The sequence below is a fragment of the Acomys russatus genome, chromosome 6 (assembly GCF_903995435.1).
Source record: "Acomys russatus chromosome 6, mAcoRus1.1, whole genome shotgun sequence".
Classification (NCBI taxonomy): Eukaryota; Metazoa; Chordata; class Mammalia; order Rodentia; family Muridae; genus Acomys; species Acomys russatus.
In genome coordinates this window covers 49,138,163-49,165,622 of record NC_067142.1, presented here as the reverse complement: position 1 = coordinate 49,165,622, position 27,460 = coordinate 49,138,163, and the positions used below count along the sequence as shown (strand labels likewise).

General features: G+C 47.1%; 2 protein-coding genes across 3 annotated transcripts in view; one reads left to right on the top strand and one right to left on the bottom strand.

Annotated features, from left to right (window-relative positions):
- Positions 1-12,722, top strand: part of Rgl1 (ral guanine nucleotide dissociation stimulator like 1) — a 260,437-nt gene extending 247,715 nt beyond the window's left edge. For both annotated transcript variants that reach the window (XM_051147577.1, XM_051147578.1), the window contains 4 exons: positions 2,493-2,679; positions 6,675-6,929; positions 10,088-10,202; positions 12,529-12,722. In XM_051147577.1, the coding sequence (XP_051003534.1) occupies positions 2,493-2,679; positions 6,675-6,929; positions 10,088-10,202; positions 12,529-12,716 (745 nt within the window). In that variant the 3' untranslated portion in view covers positions 12,717-12,722. The remainder of the gene's footprint in view (positions 1-2,492; positions 2,680-6,674; positions 6,930-10,087; positions 10,203-12,528) is intronic.
- Positions 12,723-21,754: 9,032 nt separating this feature from the next.
- Colgalt2 (collagen beta(1-O)galactosyltransferase 2) overlaps positions 21,755-27,460 on the bottom strand; it is a 92,852-nt gene continuing 87,146 nt past the window's right edge. The window contains exons 11-12 of the mRNA XM_051147571.1: positions 24,116-24,322; positions 21,755-22,122 (exon numbers count right to left, since the gene is read on the bottom strand). Coding sequence (XP_051003528.1) covers positions 21,846-22,122; positions 24,116-24,322 — 484 coding nt within the window. The 3' untranslated portion in view covers positions 21,755-21,845. The remainder of the gene's footprint in view (positions 22,123-24,115; positions 24,323-27,460) is intronic.

Below are 27,460 nucleotides of genomic sequence, written 5' to 3'. Positions count from 1 at the left end.
TGTTGGCTCCTATAACCTGTTCACCTTACTGTCCTTGGTGCCCTCCCTTGGTTGTCTTCTGTTTTTCTTTTTTCCCCCATCACATTTAACTTTCCCCCATCACATCAACATACTATATACTGTATGTGTCTAGAATTTAAGCCTTGCTTTTACGTGTTGCTCTGTGTACAGATTCTAAATGCTGCCACACACACACAATAAGTGACTAGTGCATGTGTTTAGAATGACTAACGTGAACCAGAAGCTAGGGTTGTTACAGGAATAATACATGTGTTTATAAAATCTATAACGTGATCTAGGAGACAGTTCCAGTCACAGAGCCCAGGAGACTAAAGTCCAGGAAAGGTAGATCATGCGCTTGTAATGGGAAGACCAGAGTCATCCCTAAGATTCGGCTCATAGTTAAGTTTGCACAAGCTTTACCACACAGGACCTATGAAATTACATCTGAAGGAAGAGTGAGACAGAAGAGTTAAGAGAGAGGAGGGAAAACCAAGGGAGGGAAGAAAAGGAATGAAAAAAAAATGTCCATTAGGCCCCGGACTTTGATTGTACCAGTTTCTTGAGCTTGTACCAGAGCTTGAGAGAATCTACTCTGCTCCATAAAGTTGATCTTTAGACTTTGCGGAATCGGGGGCGGGGGGGTTCTGAATTCAAGGGAGCTTCCCTCTCATGCAGATCCCTTAATGTATAAACCTGAGTCCAATTTTTTGGATGAGGTTATCTGCACTGGCCAGGGGCAAGAATAGTCCTTAGGGACTATTGGCCAGTTTTTCCTGGTCAAGGAGCCCAGGCCAAGTAGTTCCCCTTGACATGTCCCCACTCCACCAGCTGTCACCCAGACATCTTGGTTATCATTTGTGATGTGAGGGTCAGTGGACTTTTGTGGCTCCCCAGTCCTGCCATCTTCCCTACCACTGTATCTTCCTATGTGCCCCTTTCCAGTCTCGTTATCTTCCCGTGGTCCTCTCATGAGTGTGTGCAAGATGTTCTCCTGTTTTCACTGCATCCCTTAACCTCTGTTTCCATATCTCTGCTTCTTGATGCTGAGTTCCAAGGATTTTTTTTTCCCAGATATACTCATGATTTTTTCCAATGGTTGCTTCCTTTGACAGTTATTTAACTCTCCTAAGTTTTTAATTTAAATCATCATAAAATTCCCTTATATGTGGTTTTTTTCTTCAAGTTCTCTTTTTGTTAGAGTGCCTTGCTCTGAACATATTTAAATTATTCTCATGTTATGATACCCAAGTTGTGACAACCAAGTTTTCAGGGGTTGGCGTCTCCTGCCCAGTCTGTTAATGCTCTCTGAGTGGAGGGCTTCTTTGTGTATACTTGTAATTCTGTATTGTGAGCTCATCTTTATAAAGGAATTATTCTCTGCAGCTTGGGTAAAAGGTATAGCCTTCGTGAAAGACAGATTGACTTATCCCTCCCTCCCTCCCTCCCTCCCTCCTTCCCCTCCTTCCTTACTTCACTCTATCCATTTTTCCCAGGGTACTTTGAGACTTGCCACTGTGTAGACCACATAGGTAGCAGATCAAAATGAAGCACAGGCCATGTTCACGCAGGCGCAGAGACATTATTCCTTCCGTACAGATTCAGGCCGGGGCAGGCAGGCTTTCCTGATGTCTCCTGTGCCTGTGGGAAGATATTCTTCTAGCCTATCTTTCTAATAAGGATAAAATCCTTCGAGTGTCTGGCTTTATACATGAGATTAGGTTCTTGAAACCTCCCTTTGGTAAGCAGAGCCTTTATTTCACGGGACTGCGTGTGTCTGTTAAATCTGTGATCAGTTCATACTGAGTACATGTGTGAAAATATCAAACACTCACTTTATTATATATAATTAAAGCGTGCTTTTTTTTTTTTTTAAACAATGACTCTTTTGCCAATACCTCCCATTTCTCAACCAGAGCAGCTGCAGAAATAACTCACCAGCTTCCGATTTTCAGTTCTCTTTTTACTTAGGGCCTGTAGGGATTTCCCTTGCATCTTGCCGGCTCAGCTGAAAAGAGGTTTTAATATTTCTTACCTAGTTGTTTTATGGAGAAGGGGTTTGGGTTATTGTAGTTCTCCAGATGGCTCGAAGCAGAAGTGCTCTTCCTTAGTTTCTTCTCCAGAACACACCCGCCTTTTTCCAGCTGCAGGAAGTTCAAAGTTCATGTTAGGGTAGGAAGCAATAAGGGTGAAGGGCTGAAATTCTGACCCTGTCACATGGTCCATTGACCACTAAAAGATGGAGACCCGGTAACTTAGAAAGATCTGGCCACACCATTTAAACAACCTATGTGTTGTCTGAGGTTGCACATAATCTACTGGGGCAAGATGGTCACTACTATTTGTTAGAAACATTATAGCAATTCTTTCTTAAAATATTTACAATAAAACATACACTTGAGAAAACACTGAGGCCTTAATCGGCATGTGTTATTCTCTCAGTAGTTTCTACGTTTGTAACAGGCGGGTGTTTGGCATTCTGTTTTCTGCAGACTGTTTCTGGGGTCTGACTTTATCACTGGGAGCACTCCCACCAAAGAGCAGCCCAAGTCCACAGCCAGCGGCAGCTCTGGTGAGAGCATGGACTCAGTCAGCGTGTCGTCCTGTGAGTCGAACCACTCAGAGGCTGAGGAGGGTTCCATCACACCCATGGACACCCCAGAGGAGCCCCAAAAGAAGGTACATGTTCATCCTTTCCACAGTCTCGTTCCTGCTGCCATTTGCCACATGAAGAATGCCTGTTCTCAGGGGTTTCCAGTAGGTGTTGGAAATGGAGTTCCTTAGAGAAACAGCTACCAAGTACTCAGGACATTGGCCTTCTCAGTTGTCCCTTGACACTTCTTTATGCCTATATCTAAGTGAGCTGAAGGATTGTGCCCCATAAATAAGTATACTTTATTCAAGTGGATCAGGATTGCTTGCGAAGGAACAATACCTAATGGAGATATGCCAATTTGGGTGCCATGCAACAGCTTAGCCACACTTGTACCACACTCACGTCGCACAGGAAAGCACAGGAACACTCAATGACTTAGAACAACCACCATGTTTCTTGGGGACTGGCTGCTTTGGGCTTGGCCTTACACCGCAGTTTTAACCCAAGCCTGCTTCACTTACCTGTCATTTATTTGGAGTAATGGGCTTTCCAGAACATCTTCCTAGCATGCTCAAGTGTATGAAGAAGAGCGGAGGAAGCCCACTCTGTAAGCACACACAGGGAGAGCCTCTCCTTGGTCAGACCTACCAGCCTTCCATTGCTTCAAGCCGTCATGTGGCCCAACCCAACATAAATATGAGAAGCAGGAGATATGATCCAACTCAGGGGGAGGAGCCAGAAGCACCACAGGGCGAAGGGCACAGTTTGCAGCGGGATGAGGCGTTGACAATGATGATGCAGTCTTCCACTGCGGAAATCAATGGCAAGCTGTAACACCGATGGAGGTCCTCATCTGGTCCATTTCTCATGGCTACACAGATAAACAAGAGAAAATTTCTACTTCCATCTACTTACTGATCAAGGGCTTGGATCAGAGAGGCCAATTCTGCAGTGCCTAGAACCCACAGCATTTGGGGAGAGTTTTGGCCACTGACCTTGTTCTGTTATCACTTCTGACCTCTTAGTTTGGGTTCACACCAATGAGGAAGAGTAGAGGCCATAGGCCTCTCACTTTTGTTATGTCTGCCACCCTGTGCAGAGGACTTGTGTGTTGCTTTACATGGTGTCATCAGCGAGCACGCCAGCCTGAGACCCCCGAGTGGTTTTGTCACAAAGTTGTCAATCCAAGAGAGGCATTTTAGGACTCACCTGGTAGAGATGACTCAACTGCTGTTAGATTCCTTGCCTTTTTGCTGCTAACCAAGCAGATGTAATCCTTCAGGTTTCATACATTGGAGGAAAAGGCTGCAGACAGCTAACATCTGGCCATTCTCTCCAAAGTCATGTTTCCTGAACTGGGGCTCCTGTCATCCTCCATGACGCCAGTTGCATCAAAATCTAGAGTGAAGAGACAAGGCAGATGGCTCAGTGGTAAAGCACTCGTCACACAAATGTGTGGGCCTGAGCTCAGATCCTCCACAGCACAGAAAGCCAGACATGTGTGCACCTGGCACCTCAGCACTACACAGCAGGATGGAAGGCAGAGATGTTTGCAGGTCACCCAGCTTGGTATATGTACAAAACAGTGCACAGCCTGTTTCAGACAAGGCAGGAGGCAAGAGCTGACACCTGAGGAGCTGCTTCTCTTGCCTCTACACGTGTGCCCTGGCGTACACAAACCTGCAATCACACACATAAACACACACACACACACCTACACACATAAACACATGCATAACACATCTTTCCCTCTCACACACACACAGATTTTTTTAGAGTGATGTCTCACCCATTCACTTTTTCAAGGCCCTAGTGTTCTATGGGTCCCCTAATTTGCTGGTAAACGTCGTAGGAAAATGACCAGGGCTGTGCTGCCCACACATCTGTTGGTGCAGAGACATGAAGCTCAGGGCTGAGGCTGTGGCTCAGTGGTAGAGTACGTAACTAGAATGAGTAAAGCCTTGGGTTCCATCCCCAGCAGCACACCCAGACACACACACGGTGTTTTCGAAACCACGCCGATGCTGTTGTTTCCACAGCTCTGTGTTTTGTGTCTGGCTAATTTCTTTCATAGGTTATGTTTATATATTTTCAGATAAATCTTTCTCAGAGCCAGGTTTCTACAGACCTAAAGATGAGCGTGTGACATGGGTACATGTAGCTTCTGTGCTGCAAAGTCCTTGTAAGTTACTCAGGATACCCCACAGTTCTCTGTGGCACCCAGCTGGGCCTAGATGTCTCCCATAGTCCTAACCTGGGATCTTGGGACGAATTCCCCTCGAGTGGCCTCCATGTGGTCTTTCTTCCTCTCTCATGTGAGGTTGTTTTCTAGTAAAGTGTAACTTGCATTCCTCATCATTTATAAACATTTCTTTTGTGCTCTCTCCTTACCACTGAATTTCTTAGTAGGAATATGGGGTTCCATCAAATATTCTCTTAATAGCTCATGTAACCTCACCATCCATCTCTACTACAAACGTTAGGATCATAGCAAGCCCAAGGGAAAATGGAAGGTGGAAGGGAAAAAATTCAATCAACATTTGGAAAATGGGCCTTCTTGGTTAATACCCTTGCAGACAAAAATATGCTAATAAAATGATCCACTCTGAGTAAGTGCGCAAGTTTAGTCACTTGGGAACAGAAGGAAAAACAACAGCAACGTAGAGCTAAACTATATTATGGCAGTCCACTGTAGTTGCTGCACATCAGAACTGCCATCACAGCGCTGGCCATGGCAGAACACCCACACTGTGGAACCGTCTTTAACAAGAAAGCCATCGGGAGAAGCAGGCACTGAGAAAGTAAAGATAACATGGTACCTGTTTGTTTTAGAAGCCACATTATCAGAAAGCTAAGTTCCTTAACCTGTTTTCTGTTTCTGTAGAAGGGCAGACACTTATGAAAGAATTAATATTGAGTTTTAATGACTTCTAGAATATTTTATAAGATTATTATAAATTAGCTTAACTTATTCCAAATAAGTTTGGAATTCCAAATAAGTGTGTGCATGCACACACACACACACACATACACAACACACACACTCTCTCTTTTCTATAACAATTGGCATTTAAATGGCTCAATTTAATGGTTTTGTGTTGGGAATACATCCTGGTGAGTTTCAAGCATCTCTTTGTCTAGTAATTAATATTGGATGCATCTTAAATATTTGCTTACTCAAAGAAGCACATTAATTGCAACCATACATTTTTCAAATGGCCTTGATGTAGATCATGAAAGTGTATGTTGCTGGCCTGACTAGCAAATGTGAAAAGTGGCAGAGATACTCAAAGGCTGTGTCCTTCAGACACGTGACTTGATTTCACTGACTCCTCTTCTCCTCATTGTTTTGATGCGGATTTTGCACCCTCCCTGCAAGACAGCTGTGAGACCTAAGTGAGAAAGTTAAGTCTCAGAGCACTGAACGGATCAAGGCAATAGCATGTTAGCTAGCTCTTCATAGCATCTTTTGATGAGTCCTGAACACTGCTGTGTGCTTGCTGTGTGGGCACCATGGCCCAGGGACATGGAACGCTGCTGCTGGGCCACAGGTGTTCTCTGTGGGCTTCAAGCTTCTCTGTTTGACACAGGAGTCTGGCGATCTCTAAGGCCCGCCCAGAAGAACTACATACGCTGAGTTTCTTATCTTAAAAACGTCTAAGCATAGATATTTATCTCCTGCTATAAAATATGGATGGGAAGTAGTCAGCCACAGAGTGGCTTTCCCAGGCCACACTGACAACCATCAGCCTGAGTCAGTCACCTCATTCTGGAAGGTGACTGTCTCGCCCCCTATGGCCTTTATAGACTGGTATCTGCTGCCATCTCCCGGCTAACTTCCATATGACAACTAAAAAACGGGAAATCAAAGAACCACTGTGCCATTCCTGAATTCAGAGTGATTAATTCACACAGAGGCACTGGCAGCCATAGGAGCCCATGGTGCGTGCGTGCGTGCGTGCGAAATAACCAAAGTTGATCAATCTCCATATCTACTTTTGTTTTGAAAATTGCAAAGCGCGTTTGGTCCAGGATCTAATGATTCTACTTTCTTTGGGGATGTGTTAATTTTTTTCAGCTCTCCGAGTCCTCCTCCTCATGTTCCTCGATCCATTCCATGGACACGAATTCCTCAGGGATGTCATCCCTAGTCAATCCCCTGTCGTCCCCTCCAGCCTGCAACAACAACCCTAAAATCCACAAGCGCTCCGTCTCGGTGACATCCATTACCTCCACAGTGCTGCCTCCCGTTTACAACCAGCAGAGCGAGGACACCTGCATCATCCGCATCAGCATAGAAGACAACAACGGCAACATGTACAAGAGCATCATGGTAAGGGGCCGTCCCCCTGCGTGCAGGCCACTGGCGTGGTTACCTAAGGGCACAGGTGCATATCCGATACCGTTTTGCCATCCAGAGGGTTGTTTAAACCTATTCGTCCAGGTTGGTGTCCCGTGTCACAGTGCTTAGGGTGGGTGACTGTGGGGCAGTAGTCCAAGGTGGATGCCATTGCTTCACACACCTCCTTGGAACTCCTCCTGTGTTTGGACTGATGACTAAATTAGCCTTTTCAGTGGTTTGGTCCCTGGTGACTAAGTTTTCTCCTTTAGCCCCTTGGATCAAGCCCAGCTTCTGAAGTGGAGGAGTAAGGTGGACATGCAGCTTGAGGCAGCAAGTAGCTCTACTTGACAAGTAAATGGACCCAAGCTCTATGTGCTTCTGGCAGGAGCTGCGGTGGACTAGGCAAATTCCAAAGCTACATTTAATGATGGCGTTCTTTCTGGAATATATACAAGGCCTTTCATGGTGCTAACCTTGACTGTGTAAGGGCTTGTGTTAAGTGATTAAATTCTTTAGTTGATAGGGCCTACCTTGCACTTAAATCTTTTCTGTAGCAAAATCGACAGTCCATGTCTGTCATCAGTGAGGCCTGCATGTGCCATAAGTGGTGTGGAGTCAGCGTCGCTGAACACTCCAGAGAAAACCTTTGCTGAACCATTCTCTGAATACAGGAATTATTGAACATGTGCTGTTACTAGTTATCTCCCTAGACTTTGAGGCCAGGGAGGTGAATAAGATTCATTGATCTTGGAAGAAATTATTAAAAAGAGACATTATATATAACCTATATATAATATACGTGTATATATGTACATATAATATATGTGTTCAATCTAATATAATGATTTACTAATGGAAGCCAGACTAGATTGGAAATGGCCCTGTGGCCTCCCCGGGGAACTTTGTGTTAATTCTACAAGCAGTAAAGTCTCACTGGAGGGGTCGCATTAAGAAATGCTCAGATTTGTTCATCCGAAGAGTAGCTGGCCTCTGGAGGCCTGCTGCTCAAGGTGGGGTGGGCGGGAGCACTGAGTGGGAAGCAAGCTCCCATCTTTCATGCAGGAGATGAGAAGGGCTTGAGTGATGACCCTGTGGCTGGTGATGATATGGAAAACCTTATAAGACTATAAGGTGTTACTGTAAGAGCCATTCATCCTGATCAGCCTTTGGTAACTATCAGGGAGGGTTCGGAAGAGGGAGGACTCCAAAGGAAGAGGGAGGACTCCTAAGGAAGAGGGAGGACTCCTAAGGAAGAGGGAGGACTCCAAAGGAAGAGGGAGGACTCCTAAGGAAGAGGGAGGACTCCTAAGGAAGAGGGAGGACTCCTAAGGAAGAGGGAGGACTCCAAAGGAAGAGGGAGGACTCCTAAGGAAGAGGGAGGACTCCTAAGGTAGAGGGAGGAGTCCAAAGGAAGAGAGAGGACACCTAAGGAAAAGGGAGGACTCCTAAGGTAGAGGGAGGACTCAAAAGGAAGTAGGGGCTCCTAAGGAAGAGGGAGGACTCCAAAGGAAGTGGGGGCTCCAAAGGAAGAAGGAGGACTCCTAAGAAAGAGGGAGGAATTGGGGCCCTGGTGGCTGGTGACTGTCCAGTGAGATATGAATGACTAGAGGAGGAGGTCTCAGGGTCTTTAAGGAGGGACATCCACATGACATTAATAGATTGTCAGGAACACAGGTGACACGGGCTGATGTTGGAGATCAGTAGTACATGTCTTTCAGGCCCGTGGGGTGGGAATGAGTGCGGGATGCAGACAAGTTCCACTGGTGGGAAAGGAGTAGCTAACAAAAGTACGCCAGAGAAACAGTGGCCCGTGGAGGCCCAGGTCTTCAGTACTAGCTGTGTTTTTGGCACACCCTAGTCATGTACTTCTGTTAAATATGCCAACCAGAGAGCAGCGGGCCACCTACATAACCACAGTGACTCGGATTCATAGCACACACTTACGCACCCAGCAGTTACACCGTGTGTCATGCCCCTCTGTCAGGGGAAATCAGTACACCTAGCAGGCATCTTGGGTAGAATGTGCTGTCCCACAGTGTGCTGGGTGGGTAGTAAATAGATGATTCCCCAGAGTATTCCTTCCTTGGGCCTTTGGGAGAAGGGCCTGCCTCGCTGTTCCCTCTGGGACCCTTTGTATTGCACAGGGTGAAGCCTGGGCCCTTCTCTGCTGTTAGGACTAATTCTAGCTATTAGTTCTTCTCTGTAGCTTTTGTCCTACAAAGTAATAATAAACACCCAAGAGAGGCCCTTCATCGCTGCCAGGGTTCTGTAGCCTGGCTTTCTCATGACATATTTTTTCCTTCTTTAAAATTTTGGATGCCCCAATTCTTTTTTGTAAGTATATAAGCCAGATGTTTCAGTAATAGGCAAATTCGTAGGACTCTTATTGAATCATAAACACCAGTCACCACCCAGGTCAGAGGGAGGCACCGAGGCCCTGGAGGAAATCAAGCTGTGTGCACGCGCATGCCTGTTTGTCTGTCCACTACCTCATGTCAAGTGAAGTCACGCCAGGAGTCCCTAGGAGCTTCCAGTCAGTCTCCTGTAACCGGGAGGCTGGTGTCTAGTGCCACAGTGCAGAGGTTTGTGCTCTAAGGCTATCTTTTACCACTGCTCTATTTCAACATATTTGTGAGATTCATCTCCATTGTCACAGGCAACAGTTGTCGGTCAGCTCTCCTTTGGTGGCTCACAAGTCCTTTGGTGGACATGGGTTTTCATTTCTTTCAGCAAATGGTTTGCTGGGTTATAGGGTCTTTTGTCTTCTTTTCAGTGGGCAGTGGGCGGCTTTCTGTAAGTTGTCAACTAGTGTCATATCATTGGGCTGACGCAATGGATCACGTTGGCCCGGGTCTCATGATGCCTCACATTTGCCATAGTTCCCTCAGGTATAGTCGTTTACTGGGGATCTAACTAGTGTGGGGGTGATAGGCAATGTGTACATCCCCATTTTAGTTGGGGGCACTGTGATTGTCACTTGCCATCTTTGGGGTACCCAGATGGAAGCTAGCACTAACACTCAGGAGTTCTGGGTCTTCGTCCCACCACTCCATCTTTCTTCAGGAAGTATGCCACACAAGATCGCAAAGGTCAGAGCTCAGGACCTTAGGCTGCTGAGTTTGCCACGGATGTATTTGTTGTCTTTGCAGTTGACAAGCCAAGATAAGACCCCTGCTGTGATCCAGAGAGCGATGGTGAAGCACAACCTGGACTCGGACCCAGCTGAGGAGTACGAGCTGGTGCAGGTCATCTCAGAGGACAAAGGTGGGCATGTCCTCCTCGTGTGGCAGGTTCCAGCAGCATGCACAGTTTGTTCTCAGTGGCTGACAGCAGAAAGGGCACATGATGTTTTTCTTTTTGTTGGATCCTAGTTGTATATGTGGGGGGGGGGGGTCATATGCACATGTCTGTGTGAGTACGCAGGTAGGGTGTGTGTGTGTGTGTGTGTGTGTGTGTGTGTGTGTGTGTGTGTGTGTGTGTGTGTGTGTGTGTGTGGTGTGTGTGTGTGTGTGTGTGTGTGGGGGTGTGTGTGTGTGTGTGTGTGTGTGTGGTGTGTGTGTGTGTGTGTGTGTGTGTGTGTGTGTATGTGTTTGAGTGTGTGTGTGTGTGTGTGTGTGTGTTTGAGTGTGTGGCCAGAGCAGCACAATAGGTATCCTGGTCTCACTAAGCCTGGAGCAAAGCTGGTAGCCAGCAAACCCAAGCAATCCTCCTGTCTCCTCCCCTCACCACACAGCAAGTGCTCCTATCCACTGAGCCCTCTCTCACGCCCCCTGGTGGTGTCTTTTTTAATGTGCAAGGGTGACAAGCTACACATCACCTTATTGGAGAATCAACTGCCTCAAGTTGCTCCCCCAGACCCCAACTCATGTTTTTTGTTGTTTCTGGACTTTTCCATAGAAATTCCTCTTGCCCACTGTTTGTGTTTCCCCTGAGCAGTAGGCTTTTATGATCAACCTCTGTGTGCCAGAGGCGGGAAGCAGATGAATCCTGGGTGTAGGCGGGTGGTCACACACACCCTTTACTTGATATAGTGATTCTTAGTCCTTTGTAACCTAGAAACACTCATGTCAGAGTCAGAGTTGTGGGGTTTGCTGTTGTTTTCTTGTCGCTGTTTGTTTTTTAATTCTGGAATGAGAGTCACAGACGGTTACGGGCGCTGGGACTCGAACCCAGGTCCTCTGGAAAAGCAGCCCCTGCTCTTTAACCTAAGCCATCTTCCAACCCCAAATACAGCTTTTTAAACATTCTAGGATCTGGGAATGAAATTCAGGTCTTGTGCCGATACAGCAAGCGCTTTTCAGGTGGAGCCGTCTCCTGGCCCTCACAGTATTTTAATGTAGTTGCAGTTAACAGTATAAATACCAAAGTGGTCTGTTGGGTTGTAACATGTGACCTACAGACTAGTGTGGGAGGTAGAGGAGGGGGAGGGCAGTGGATCTGAAGATCTAGTGGCTCAAAAGAGTGAAGCCTAGGCCCAACTATGCCCACTAGCTGCGGCAGGGGTGGGGCGGGGCGGTCTCAACAAATGCCTCATGCGCCATGGCCCTTCATCACTTATCTAGACACAAAAGCCCCCTTCGGTCCTTGTACATCATAGGGTAATGATGAAGTCAGTATCAATAATGTACAAGCAAGAGCTTTGCAGAACTGCTGACTGCTGCACAGGTGGGAGTGGTATTGCTGTGGCCCCCAAATAGGTGAGCAGGAGAGGGAAGACATTCTGGCGTGTTAGTCCTTGTGGCACACTCGGACATAAGTACCTGCCTTGGAGAGCCTGATCCTCTTGGGCTAGCTGTAGGGCCCCGGTGTGAGGAATTCACCGGAAGCTCACTTACTTGCAGCTCTGCTGCCGGAAGCCTCTGCTGCTTTCTTCTCCGACCTCACTGCCACAAAGTCTGATGTCCACACTTGCCCTTTCTATTCTATGGTTTTTAAAGTAGAGAATAAAACTATTTCGCTTTGACACAATTTGGTGTTCCACTGGCAACAACAACCCTTGTTTATAGTCACAGGGGTGCAGTTGGGCATCACTGAATATAGCTTAAGAATTAGTGGCATGCACTGTCTTCGATGGATGTCATTTAGTGTTGAAAGGCAAACTCTGGACAAAGCAGTGACTCAAAAAGAGTAAGTGACAGGTTTGACTTAGACTTATGTCAAAAATATTTTAATTTAACCCAAGTAAAGATGTCTGGACATGGTGAAGGTCTTGTTTATATCACTGGATTCCTTTAGGCTGTGGGAGTACATGTGTGTACTCGGATGACAGGGGCCCATCAGGAGCTTTGAAGTCTGGGTTCTGGTTCTAGCTCTGTGGTCCTGGGATCGTCCTTCTCCTGGTGCCCCTACTCCCATCATTTCTTCAACCTTTAATATTCTGAACAGGAAGTTCATGGGAGGAATTCTGACACTTTGTGCTCAGTTTCAGATAGGGATTAACTTTCGGGAACCAGTCATGAGGAAGCGCCCACATTGCCTGGTTCGGGTTATATTCAAGGAACAAAGACCCCATCCAGGCCTCGGCTTCTGCCTGTCAGTGATGGGCTGCCCTACACAAACTGACCAGCTGCTGTTTCCCTGTCTTCCCTAGAGCTGGTGATCCCGGACTCTGCAAACGTCTTCTATGCCATGAACAGCCAAGTGAACTTTGATTTCATTTTACGCAAAAAGAACTCAGCGGAAGAGCAGGTGAAACTGCGCAGCCGCACCAGCTTGACATTGCCCAGGACAGCGAAGCGGGGCTGTTGGAGTAACAGACACAGCAAGATCACCCTCTGAAAGGCAGAGTGGGGCTGGGAACAGCTGTGGTGACTGCTGCCACCATCACCAAGTGTTGAAGATCGGTGGTGAAGCCGACAGATATTTATTGAGCTCAGATGTGTAAAAAGCACCATGTGGGGAGCGCAGAAGTGGATTTGACATTAAAAGGACAAATGATTCACTGATGCTCTTGGACCTGAGAGTAAAATACAAAATGATCCACATTTTAAAATACATATATGCACACAGGTCTCTGTGTGTGTATGTGTGTGGGGGTATGTGTGTGGGGGTACGTGTGCGTGCATGCGTGTGTGTGTGTGTGTGTGTGTGTGTGTGTGTGTGTGTGTGTGTGTAAGAGGGACTTTACAGGATATTCTGGACTGTGGAAAAACCAATTTGCACAATGGCCTGGGAAGTTGAGGTCACTTTTTACAGGGAAAGAGAAGGGACTGAGAGCCTAGTCTCATACCTTCCAAGCAAATAGAACCAGATGACAGTACAGAGTGCTCTTCAGCCAGTATTATAAGCCCAAGCTCTATTTTTGTAAAGGGAGAGGATTACTTTCTCAGTCACGTGCCACCAGATGAACAAACTGCAGAGGCTGGAGTGGCCATGGCTGCATGAAGGGCCGCCATGGAGAGGCTTGGATGAGTCCGTGGTCTCTGCCCTCTGCCTGCATCTGCCGGCGCTTCAGAGGCCCGCGTGCCTTGCTGGTCCCCATCACAATGCCTCTGGAGTCGACACAAGCTTGTTTCAATTTCTGAAACCCTGTTGCGTTTCTGCATTCTCTCCTAAAGAACACACCACAACCATTACTGCACAAGCAGCCGCGGTTGTCCGTAACTTCAGCCAGAGAAGAAAGCGCAGGAGAACAGAGCCTCATCAGGACCCGTCTCTGTTTGCCTGCCTTGGCTCCATCACCTTCCCAACTGCCTTCTGCATGTAAAAGTTCATCCGGAGTCTTTTGCCATCTGGAGCCTTGTACCTCTCTATCTTATGTGCAATTTGTTCCTCAGGTGTAGACATTCCTACTGAGATTGACGACATTTGGTCATTTCAAGCCTGTGAAAGATTTCTGAGCAGTGTGCTCCCTGTTAATAGCCCCTTGGAAATGTTCCCTGCTGATAACAGCGCCTTGTTTCCTTTCATTTTGTAGCATTCCTGTGCCCAAGTCACAGGGAAAGAAAGGGGCCTGTGTATACGGTCTCAGCCCTTTCTCAAAGAGGTGCATCCTTCTAGATGGCAGCGACAATGCTCTTCCTTCCTTATCCCCACATTTGCTCTCCTCGCATCACTGTGGAGGGACGGTCTTGTCTGTGGTAGCACTATCATACTCTCACTTTCATCTGAGCTACGCTGGGGTTTGAATGAAAAAGCCATATGTGGGGGTTGACGTGTATAAGAAGCACTTTCAAACTGCTGTCCCTTTTTAAAAAATTCTCCAAATACCAGTTTTTATTCCAAAAAATAAAGAGAATGAACCTAGACTATGACGACCAGATTGTAACAGGGAACTTTTTTTTTCCTCACCCTGTACTACAGCTTCCGAAGGTTGTGTGGGGTTTTTGTTATGTAAATAGCCATAAGAATTCAACAACAAAAACAGGAAAAGCTCAGAGATTTGTGGAAATGGACCAAAGAGTGAGTTAGGAAGTCATCAGAGTCCCTTGGTCTTTCTGGGAGTCTGGATGGGACCATGGAGACCAGCTAGGTTTCAGCTAGTCGGAAGGTGTTTTCTTCTTTTGTTCGTGAACCTTGTTTGTTCGGTGCTTGTGTGCAGGGAGTGGAGATGGCAAGGATCACACAGGCAGCGTGAAGACTGAAGTAAACCTAGCCTCAGCCTGGCTTTCTCGGTGTCAAGGTCAAAAAATAAATGTAGAACCCTTGGCCTGGTTTAGGGTGTGGCTCCCAAGACATACATGTTATGCCCATGTGCTCACCCTCTGTAATTATACTGTATATGTAGAGCCTAGATTTATATTCTGCAATGTAAAAAAATATATATATATATATACATATATATTTACCTTTTTAAAAAAAAAAAGAATGGAAATCCCAAGTGGATAAAACATGGCCTCGTTTATTTAATGCCACTTCAGTTGTTTTAGTTTTGCTTCTGGGTCAACAGCTGGATGTTGTTTCCAGCTGCGCACACCCTTGTCTTTCTGCGCCTCCAGCATCTGTTTACCTTCTGGTTAAACTAATAAACTGGTTTGGGACCTGGTTGCCATGTGCTGCCAGACCCACAGGGCCTGTATCTGGAGTGTTAATCAGGTGGGTTCCGGGCTCTGGGTTTGCCAGCATTCAGAAGCCTTTTCTGAATCTGAACAGCAAGTGGCAGAGGGCTGACTTTACTGGTAAGGGTTATGAGCTTAGAGGGACAAGGAATGCCCTCAGGACACACCAGTGTCAGGACACACATGCAGTGACAGCAACATCTCGTGATGCTCCCCCGGCAAGGAGAACCAGAAGATGTCCCACCTCAGCTGACTTAATGCACAGCCTTGTCATTTTCATCATTGTCAACTCAGAATTATTTTCCAACAGGTTTCTACATTGACCCAAGTAGGTGTTTTGAAAGGGAGTTGACAATGTGGCCTGACCTCTGGCACTTTGTGACTAGTTTTCAAAACCGTTGTAGAAAACGAGCCCCAACCCCTCCCCCCCCACACACACACAAACACACACAGGTAGAGACTGGTCTTGGAGGCCTTTTTTGCCTGAAGCAGTGTCTTTGGATACTCTTCTCTGAGTCACTTTCCAGTTCACCAGGAGGAAGTCGGCAGGGAGCTGCAGCGCTGCCCCACGGCTGCGCAATACTGACCCCAGCAGCCTTGAGGCCGGGGCTGAAGTAGTCTTTCCCTACAGATGGCTACAGTCCCAATCTAAGAAGTTAATTACACGGCTGAGTCTATGGCTGAGTTCCTTGAGAGATGTCTAAAAGGAAATGCTCCAGGAAGTATTTATTAGGCTATCTAAGATTAGAATGAAGTAACAACAACAAAAAACAAAAAAACCCTCACACCCGGATTCCCCTTGGCAGCTTTGTGTGTCCGGTGGAAGGCAGGCAAGGCTCCTAGCCAGTGGCTCAGGACCCAGCTACCTCCTTACACGTCTACCTGCTCAATATTTTTCCCCTTCAAGTCACAGTGACTTTTAAGATCTGACTGGCTTAGACCAAAGGAGAAGCTGAAGACAAGAGATGTTACAAAGAGGAGAAAATACCAGAAAGAGCAGGGCAGGCAGAAGACTTCAACAGGAGCCAGGATCACAGACCACAATTTGCCAGTCACTATTGAGTCTGGGCCCTCAGTATCTCTACCCAGAAACTTGTAACCTGCGTGGGGAATATTTCACTTTACTTAGCAGTTTGAGGAGTCTAGTTTAGAGTTGATCACACGCTTCTCTTGGAAAATCAAGGTGCTGAGTTTGAAATGGAAACAACCTTCTCAAAGATAGTGTTCGTTTTTTCCACATCCACAATCCTCACTTACATGACAGCAGTCAAGTCACCCACCAACTCTTATCTGAAAATGTACACTTTAGTATGCATATTTGATAGTTTGTTAAATGATTAATATATCAGATTTGGATTGGAGTGACTTCTATATGTCAGGGGGAGGAGGGGAGAGTGAGAGTTATTAGACATTTTGTTGGGGCTGCAGTGTGTGTGTGTGTGTGTGTGTGTGTGTGTATCTGACTGCTGAGGAGACGGGCTCCCTAGCCACTTAACACCTTAGGCAAGTTGTATTATTTACCTATTGCCTTAGTTGAAAAGCAGTAACTAACAGGCATTCCTACCCATTGAGGTTTATTCTGGGCCAAGTGACAGCACATGTGCACAGTCGCAGCCAGCTGCCATCTTCCTTCAGGCCTGGGAGAGTTAAGCCCCAACATTCTTGGCTGGGGGAGCAGTCCAAACTCCAGGTGTAAGATGGAAAACCATCAAGGTATGGCTTCCATTCGTGGCACAGCACCCTGGGAAAATCTTTGCTGCTGCCTTGCAGGAAAGACTGACTCACAGAGTTGGAGGATGGCTGGGGCTCCTACAGCTTGTTACTTGGCTGTGACCAAAAAAGACTTTTGAAGCCAGGCGTGTGGGCTCTGCACAGCCTCCCTGGCCAGCCTTCAGGCTTTGCAGGGCGGGGGTGGGGAGGGTCTTTGACAGACCATCTGACCCCTAAGCTGAAAGTGTCCCTCTGACGGTCCCCACCTTCCTGGATGCCCTCTGTAAACCTATAGGGAAAACCTCACACAAAAGAAGCCTCCCCCACTCCTAGGTCCTCTTCTGTAGGACTCTAATAATCTCTGCATCTTTTCTGTAGGAAGAAGCTTTCGGCTCCCAAGGCCCAGACAGAGGTGCTCACATACCTGAATGCAGCTAATTACTGTTCCAGCCCACCTCAGTCCCTCCCACCGTGGAAGGTTTGAAAAGGATAGTGCTGTTTCCAGTAAGCCTCCCTCCTACCGCTAGTTTTTACTTGTTTTCCTTTTCTGTTCAGCCTACGCACCCACACCGCTATTTCTAAGCATGGCCTGGCAGCCTCCCTTCTCTTGTCCTGTCCCAGAATCCTTCTGGGCATCAGGACTTTGCTCTGCTGGCTCCCACTTTCCTCTCCACTCACATACCGCCCCTTCTCTCAAATCTACTTGCCTCCCAAACCCCACCCCCCAACCCTCCTATCCCCCACTCCCCCACCCCCGCACAGCCAGGTGAGGCAGTCATACAGTCTCCTTCATGTTTTCACAGTATTAGGCTGGTTTAGAATGGCCGTTCAGACCTTTCTGCTCACACCCTTGACCCTCTGACAAGTCAGCTGTGACCTGTGTGTCTGTTCCACACTCAGGTTCCCCCTTCCAGAGGGGACACTCTCTCTCACTGACTGATCTCTAAGAGACAGAGAGAGGAGGCTGCCTGAAGGACTGTCTTTTTCCAGGAGCAAAATTCTGGACAGCCCTGGGTTGGGAACTGCAGAGGAGCTCCCTCAAGGTCCCCAGAGCCTTCTAAGCTGATGCTTTCCCGACCTTGGATGTGCTCCCACATGGAATTTGACTTGCACACCCACTCACGGGAACCTAAGCTGAAGAAACTAGGGAGGGGCCTAAAAACAAAGAGAACCGATTCTCAGAGGAGTCTTCATCCTACCCTTCTTCCCTTCTCAGACCAGTGGGAGGATGGCTTGGGATGAGGTGGGAGCAGCCAGAGCAACACCATTTTAATTATGAACATGCACAGTGGAGAGAAAGAAAACAACTGTGTGGGGGGTGGGGTGGGCAGGGAGAGGGGAAAAGGCCATGAGAGCGTGAGAGAGTGGCACAGTTTCCCATTGGCCCTGAGATCCCACCCAGTGTCTAACACTACCATCAACATTTCTTCCTGAACACTAAGGCAGGTTCATCTTTTCCTGTCCTTGTCACAAGAGGAGGCTCCATTTTCATAGTCTTTGGTAGCGTGATGTACTAACGCCCGCGCTGTTAGTTCTTCTTTCCCAAGTGGGCAAATAGAAACCCCTAGGCCTTTCTTCCTAGCCTCAGCTGCCCTGCGCTGAGGGGGCTGTCATCCAAGGGTCACAGGGGATGCTTCGAGCCCTTTCTCCTTCCAGCTTCCTCCCCCAGTCACATTTATAGGAATGTCTCTGAGGCAGCAGGTTTTCTCTGAAGAAAACAGCCCTAACAAAATGCAGTGTGGCCATACCTACAACTCCTAGGGCTGTCTGTCCTGAGGTGCCACTCCTTACATTGTTTTCTCAGATTTCTCCCTCATTTTATCTTTAGTTACCATTAATTCTCCATAGTGAACTGCCTTCGAGGAGTCAAGGAGATCACCTGTGGATCGTCCCTTCCCCTTCTTGGTTGGAAAGAGTGTCTCGTAAGTATACTGTGGAAAGCCTCCTGGGATGTCATCTTTACGTTAGTCACTTGCTAAACTGTAAGTGAGAAACAGTAAGATCAACAAGTTTGTGCCTTCAGCACCAACTTAATTCTAGAACCTTCTGCATCTGTACTGTCAGGAAAGAAACCAAACCCAGAATCCTAAACACAGCCCCCCCAAAACCCCAAAACAACAACAAAACAAACAAACAAACAAAAAACCAGTAGCCTCTGTCTTTGGGACAAGAACGTAGCAAGGCAGCTTGCTGTCAATACCCAACCTGCCCTGTCCATCATTGATCCCAACATATCCTCAACCTTTCCATCCCACAGACCCCCATTAGCTCCAGATGCTCTCTTCACAGACCGCCTTTCACTGTGCCAGGAAAGCATCTCCATCTGCCACACCGGTCCTCCCTCCTCCTCCTCATCCACAGACCTCCTCAGCAGAATGGAACTCTCTAGAATCCTCTGCAACCCCACCTCCACCCCCGCAACCAGCAGAGACTTCCCCAGGCCCCTGAGTGCTTCCTTTCCCGGAACAAGGCCTGCAGTCTGGCAGTGCTCGCACATGGTTCTGGGGGTGGCTAGGGGGAAGTTTGGTTTTCAACACCATCTCACCCCACCATTTTATCTCTGGATGGTCGGATAGACCACGTACGTGTTAGCACAACAATGAGAGATGGGTGCCACCAATTTTCTCTACAATGCTATGATCCACGCTGGCTCACACACCTCTGCTCCCCTGTTCACAGCAGCTCCCACAGCACGGGCCAGCCAGTATCGGTTGCCCTATCTTATTTGCCTTGGGGAATCTCACGGCAGTTCACGGTCCTCTGTGGTTTTCAGTACTCCAGAAGTCCCAGCAAGAGTTTGAAGAGCCAAGGAACAAACAAAATGTAGACAGAAGGTTCTTTGTTCATTTTAACTTGGATGAAGAGTTCCAGAAGGCAGTGTGTCACTTCCGTGAAACAGCATGCACAGCATGACAGACTAAGGTGTGGGGATGCCTGCTCCTTCAAGTTCCCAAGGGATCCCAAGGGACGAGTCTTCTGCAGACTGCAGGGGCCAGCCCACACAGCAGCACCTGCACTGCCAAGGGCAGGTTTGTCTGTCAGAAGATCCAAGCTTGGATCCTGGGAAGAATCCAGATAGGGTTCAGCCTCTCAGGTCCCCAAAACAGGCCCCAGGACCAGAGGTAAAGCGCTGCTCTGAAGGCCTCAAGTGTCATCGCAATGGCCAGGTATCTAAATTGAAGATGAGAGGGGAGGCAGGGCGAGTTTCTGGCTTGCTGAAAAGATGGCCTTTTAAAGTAGTAGGTCTGCAGTTTATAATAGTCACATAAAAACATTACGAAGGATTCAAATCCGAGCAGGAAGAAAATACAGGCTAGACTTACAGAACCAGAACTTTATTCACAGTTAGGAAGGTCCTAATCTAAAATTCAAGAATTGAATTTTAAGAATGAAAATTCTTAAATCCGTCAGACCAGCTGACGGGGCAAACATAGAAACGGTCTCCATTAAAACATCAACGACACGACAAAAAGCAGCTCAGTCCCCCTCCACTCCCAGCACCCCAGCCACCTCCCACCCCTATAACAAACACAGTTAAAGCCACGCGTACTTGCACACATTCAAATTACAGACAAGATTCCAAACATCCAAGGAGCCCTTAGGAACCAACTAAAGTATTTTGGGAGCTTTCCAATGCTCTTCCTGTTTTTCTAGGTGAGAAGACGCAAATGTACCTGGGTGAGCCCAGATTCTCAGATTCTCAGATAGTGGGGAAGACTCAGCCACAACCAGGAAGGAAGGAAGGTGGCAGAGGTGAAGCACCACAAGATGTTCTCAGGCACCTGGCTGTGACTTCGGACACCATGACGACACAATCCGGCACCACGCCTTACTTTAAAATTAGTCTATGAAGAAATTAGAAAGGAGTTTTAGGGGACGTCTTTTGAGAAAGGGTGTCTATTTAGGATTTTTGGCTCTGAGATTGAGCTGCAGATTGTTGATTTAAATCTGTTGTCTGGACCAATGTCTCCCTCATTCACTGGAGAGTAATTTACTCCTAACTGGTTAGCCTTCCACCAGTGGTCCTCCCCACAAAAGCCATGCTGGGGAATTCAGGCAACTCCGATGGCTAGACCCACGATGGTTGGACCCACGTGTCTCTACTGATGCTCTCATCTATGTGATGAGAGCCTGAGACATCGGTTTCTCTGCTTTACCCGACAGACAATGCTTTTTCCACATTTGTAAAATAAATAATTAGGAATACAATGAAAATCCAAGGCAAGGACAATTGCGAGGCCAAAATGTGGTCTGTCTATAAGAGTGACTCATTAAACTCACACCTGCAGTTCGCTTCCAGGCAAAGGAGTGATGCAAATGGCGTGAGGTGCTGGAGCAGCATGTGAGGCCCAGCACAGGCCTGGAATCATCCCATAACTCACCTTGTATATATTACATTTTTCTTTATAAATAGTACATATTGGGCTCAAAAAGCCACAATTAAAATGACAAAGGTTAAGATCTTTCCCCCATAAATATCTAAATAGTATAGCCACATGGCAACTAGACATTTTAATGAAATATCTAGCTGCCATGATGGTCAAGAGCTGTGTCTCAGCCCAAAGCAGTTACTCATTCGATTGGATAATGATGCCAAGAAGGAAACATCCATTTTGTAACAGGCTCATGACACAGTTTCTTTGAATAAAAGCCCAATTAATGATTTGATCTCCCCACCTCGAGACATTTATAACATAGACCAGTTTTTTTCAAGGTCACAGAAAATAGAACACTATATGTAATCTAGATGTCTTGATGTTTTCAAGGTGACATAAAAAGACCCATAAGTGTAATCTAGATGTCTTGATGTTTTCAAGGTCACATCTGTCAAGTGAAATGGACTGCTCAGGTCAGTGGCTTGTCTGTGTTGGCCACCCACTGACTCCTGTGACAGCTTGCTGATGCCATCGCTTAGACACGAATATGAGCCATGTTGCCACATCAGTGTGGCTAACAGCATTCTATGGCTAGTGAGCAGTTAGCCATTCCAGTAAAGGTATCCTAGGGAATTTGCTTTTTAGTTTCTCCATTCTTCGCTATTCAAAGTATATAATTTTGATCAATCACATCAAGCCACTTTGATTAGATGACCTGCCATCTCTAAAAAACAAAAACACAAACAAACTGGAGCAAACGAATGAGTAGCCCTTTAGAAAAACCAGACAGTGATGAACCAGCGGACCACAGTCCCAGAGAGCTTTCAGAGTTCATCCCTGGAAGGCACAGTGTCCAGAGAAGTCGGCGGTGGCAGTGCTTCTGTGTTCTTGGCGTTGCTGCGGATGTGCCCTTGCTTCCGGGACTTCCAGGAATGTGTCCTGTCCCAATCAGTGGCCACCGTCTCATTGTCCCAGATGGTTGAAGTCTCTGTGTCACTCAGATAGCCTGGCTGGCCTGTGTAGTGTGTGGGGTAGATGAGCAAGGGTTCTGCAGAGAAGGCTTTCAAGTCCCTGGCTTCATAGTATTCCTTATACTCTGCTCTGTAAAAAGAGGCACACAGCCACATGAGGGGGTGGGGAAGGGCAGGGGCCGCATGAGGGGGCAGGGAAGGACAGGGGCCGCATGAGGGGACAGGGAAGGGCAGGGGCCGCATGAGGGGACAGGGAAGGGCAGGGGCCACATGAGGGGACAGGGAAGGGCGGGGGCCGCATGAGGGGACAGGGAAGGGCGGGGGCCGCATGAGGGGACAGGGAAGGGCGGGGGCCGCATGAGGGGACAGGGAAGGGCGGGGGCTGCATGAGGGGACAGGGAAGGGCAGGGGCTGCATGAGGGGGTGGGGAAGGGCAGGGGCCACATGAGGGGACAGGGAAGGACAGGGGCCACATGAGGGGATGGGGAAGGGCAGGGGCGCGCATGAGGGGACAGGGGAAGGGGCCGCATGGGGGGAAGGGAAGGGGCGGGGCTGCATGAGGGGACAGGGAAGGGCAGGGGTGAATGGGGGGTGGGGAGGGCAGGGGCCACATGAGGGGGGGGCAGGGGGGTGGAGGGGGGGGGGGGTGGACAGGGAAGGGGCCACATGAGGGGGCCACAGGAGGGGATGGGGAAGGGCGGGGCTCTGCTTGTCATCTCTGAAACCATTTGGATTCATTGATCGCTTTTTAAAGTTGTGTCATGTGTGGAGAGCCTTAGCCTACAAGCACAACAAGGGTTCCTCGGAAAGCCTCTAAGAGATCTGTGCAAAGGAACAAGCAAAGAGGCCAGGCCCAACCTGTTGCAGTTGGGTAGAACAGTTTAGTGACTGAGCCCCGAGTCTTACTCTGAAAGGCAAAAACTCAACTCTGTTGGACGCATAGTGACAAATAAACATGATCAATTCACAAACACTGTCCTGTTTCTGTTCCCACTGATAAACAAGTGAAGACATCTGAGCCCCGAAAAGCGGCAACAGGCTTAGTGACGTGAAGAAGGCTTGGAGGCATACCAGCCGGGCATTGCATGCCAGTTCTTGCTTGCTGCCTGGCTCTATGCAATTGTTAAGTTAGAGGGACATCTTACCCTTCCTCCAAGGGTTCCTCGAATGTTTTGTGGAGGATACAAAGATACGCACTATCTTTGTCTGTGAGTGAAATAAGTATTAGTTAAGTACTATTTCCCTTCTGTTTCAGGAGACAGTGTCTCTGTCAGGATTCAGAGGTAAAGCATATTGCGTAAAAGATGACACAGAGCTCCATCTTTACTGATGACAAGAGGCAAAATGAGCAAGCTGCATCATGGGAAGGAACTTCCACAGCTAAAATGAAGGTCAGATTTGAAGGTCATGCACTGAGAGAAGGAGTTAAGGTTAGAACCTGGTCTCCTGTCCCACTAACGAGCTTCAGAAACACTGACCGGGCAGCTATTGCATGGACTCTAAGGATCCAGAGATGTACGGCTGTTCCTACCTCCGAGAGTTCATAGCCTGCTGTAAGGCCTGACAGATAACCTTTATTTTCCAGACCTTTAGTTAAGGGTCAGGTCAGTCAGAATCCTTTGGGATTCTGAGCACTGTATTCCTTCCTCCTATAATATCTGGCTCAGGTGCCATCTCCGCATTCCCTGAATTTCTTGGCACCTCCGTGACTGTGAGCATCATGCTATTATCATGACAATTTGCTCACGGATCTATGTTATCTCTCACAGTGTGACCACTGAGAGAGTAAGCAGAATAAATCCTAAAGCCTGGATGCTCAAGAAAATAACCTTTGGATTCAGGTATGTGAAGTTATGACATCAGAAAAACATAGGCAAGTAGGTTCTGGGCAGACCAGAATGGTCTGTGCACTGGGTAACGATGAGGCCATCAGGCAAGGCAGTTGCCTCCTCTGCCTCCTCCTTCCTGTCTGTTCAAGGGCCTACTCAGCCTTTCCAGGTGATGACTGTGGAAAGATCCTTTCAAAAAGCCATACAAGTACAAAAATAGCAAGCTCTACCCAGGGGGCTTAATTCATGAACAGTATGTGCCCAAGGGACAAGTGGCCACAGCAGGAGACTTACACAGGATGCTTATTGTACATGATCGGCAGAAACTCGTCCACTGGCAACATCTTCCCAAAGGGATCAGCTGCCACAAGCTTCTGTGCTCCTTCCAGGGAGATGACGTAGCCCAGTGTCCAGTAGGAATAATCAGCTTCGACGAGATTTACAACGTTGGGCACCGCTTTCTCTGGCTCTTTAACTTGCATTCTTTTTCTACCAATGTAACTGTAGGGAAGTGGGAAGAGGATATTGGATATTATAAGAATTGAGCACATATTTAGTTTTCAAAGATATTTTAAAGCTTGGGACTCTTGTGTCTTTTCCTAATGTATAGCACCATAAGGAACATTCCATTGGTATCGGTAATTGCTTTTGTCCTCACAAAGTCAGTTTCCCTCCTCTGTTTATCAGCACCCCAACTATTCAGGCCTAGTGTTCTGTCTTTAAACCAGAAAGGGAAGATGCAAAGAGATGAAAAAAGTGCTTGCATGAGTTCCCTAGGATGATATTTCCAGCTGTGTTTAGAGAGGTTGGAAAGGCACACAAAAGGCCTGATGTGAGAATCTTGAGTCTGTTGTGCTCATGTCCCCAGGGTTTCAGCCTTGGTTGCTATATGTATCACCCACTATCCAAGTGCTGATGGCGAACAGCAGAGGAAAGGCTGTGAGAGAGAAAGAGTCTGCAGTGGAGGGCCTAGAGGCCCAAGAGGAGCCCTGAAGGGTTCCTTCCGGGGAGTTTGAATAGCAACTCTGAGAGTCCTTCCTCCTTCACGCTCTGCCTAGGCTCTTAAGAAGACACCAAGGCATGAAGAACAAGAACACACTCTGCTTTCAGGTCTTCTGGGGACTTCAAGCATATGTTCACAAAGCCACTGTCACTTCAGACTATAAAGAGTCTGAATTTCTCGAATGTAGTAGAAAAGAAACTTGCAGCGAACACCTGAAATGAGGCGACGAGGGCTAAGAGACATCTTATAATCTTACTAGTTTAAATTCCAACTTAGGTGCTGCCTGACCCTGACTGACTCATCTCCAACACAACTCCTACGCTTAAGGCTCAGGAAGCATCAAGGAAGATGGGGTGGGAAGACTGTGAGAGCTAGAGGACCAGGGTATCTGCTATGATACTGGAGAGCTTAGGAATGTCAGGGGGAGCTACACCCACGAAGTCTCAACAAGATGGCTGCCTAAACAAGACCCGAATAAGGACTACGCCAGCAGATATGCTAACACAAAAGGGGGAAATCTCATGCCGACCCAGCCCTACATAAAGAACTGCTAGAGACTAAGGAATTTTGGGAGCAAGAGAAAGAGTCTCCCCACCCTGGGGAAGAACACCCAAATTGAATGTCGAATACCAAGTGGTGAGTCCTGAAACCACATACATACTTGTAACGCTCTACAGGCTAAATAAGTTATATTTAGTATTTGAGATATATTACATATATTATACATATATTAACAACAATAAAGAAAAAGAAGCCAGAGGCCCTAAATTTGAGAGACAGCAACGAGAGCTACGTGGGAGGAATTGGAGAATGGAGGAAGGAAAGGGGAAAATGATGAAATTATAATTTCAAAAAATTTAAAAGATTTTAAAAACTAGATTAAAACTTTGATAGTTTAGCTATGCAAAAATGCTCCCCCCTGCAAATCAAGTTTATTATTTGATAGGACTATAGTTTAACAGTTGACATTTTATTTTCTGGGTTTAAATGTGTTCTTATTTATACACATGCCTTTGAAGATGGCCCAAAACCTATAAACTATTGCATTAATGGTTAAAATACTATTTACATGCTAAAATGGTGATTTTTGTATATATATATCTGATTCAATAGAACTCATTTTACCTTTTTTTTTTTTTACTTTTCAGTGTAGTCAGAAATTTAAAAATAACATATATGGCTCACACTGTATTTCCTACTGAAGAAAGCTCCCCAGATAAGTCCAGTGACTGTTCAGATTGCCCCAATTTATAATTTGTTTTTTCTGGAAGCAACACGGCTGCCAACCATGGACAAATGATGAGCTTTTGTCTTTGGTTTGAGTAATACTTCTTCATGAAAGCAGTTAACAGTTCTTTAAAAATCAACTTTGTGACATCTTAGAAACCTCTTTTTCGCTATCCTTATCAGGCCAGCCATTCTTCCTTCTTGCCTCTGATGACACGCTGTCCTGAGAATGCACCAGCCGTGCTACCCCTGAGCAGGGATATCTGCTGAGTCGTCTCTTAGGTGTCCTGGATGGTGCTTTTCTGTGATTATCGAGAGTCAGAGCCGGGTGTGGTGGTGCACATCTTTAATCCCAGCACTTGGGAGGCAGAGGCAAGCAGATTGCTGTGAGTTTGAGGCCAGCCTGGTCTACAAAGTGAGTCCAGGACAGCCAGGGCTACACAGAGAAACTCTGTCTGGAAAAGAAAGAAAGAAAGACAGACAGACAGAAAGAAAGAAAGAAAGAAAGAAAGAAAGAAAGAAAGAAAGACACCTATTTGCCAGGCATGGTGGCACATGCCTTTAATCCTAGCACTTGGGAGGCAGAGGCAGGCAGATCACTGTGAGTTCAAGGCCAGCCTGGTCTACACTGTGAGTCCAAGACAGCCAAGGCTAACACAGAGATAGCCTGTCTCAAAAAAAAAAAAAAAAAAAGAAAGAAAAGAAAAAGAAAAAGTCAAAGCTGCCTTTGCGCATGTCACATAAGCACGTAGCCAGCCATCTGTATAGCCACAGATGCAGAAGGGCCAAAGAGCAGTAACCTCTGGAGGCTAGAACTGTGACCCCAACAGACTGTTCAGCATACAGACCACATGACTCAACTCTGACAGGGGAAGGCCTCTTTTTTTACTACATCCTATGATTTTTGACGTCTATTTCCTATGAGTTCGTTGGGCCACTGCTGGGTTTCTTTTTAAGTTCAGAATGGGCCATTTTTCTGTGAAAACAGGCATTCCACCAGGGTCCAAAATTCTCTTCCCTGCTGAGGATGGAAGGGCAGAGAAAGCTGAGCTGTCCCACATGAGCAGGCTCTAACTTGACAAGATTCCCTCAAACACACAGAGGGAGAACTTGGGACGTTTCAGTCTCATTGGAGAAAACAGAAAGTGTTGCTTATTTTACAAAGAAAAGGAGAGAAGGGGGAGAGAAAAGGAGGAAGGAGGAAAAGAAAAGAAGGAAGATGCTAGCTCAGAGGTAAGATACAAAGCAGTAACTAGCATCAGCTCTGAGCCAGCGCTGCCTTAGTGAGCCTGACTTTCTGCCGCAAGCCCAGCTGTCAGTGTTCACCCTCCTTAGACACGCCCACCCCGGTGGAGACCTCCCTTCTGACCCTCCCACATCCCACCTGCAACGGAAATTTCCACTGTCCT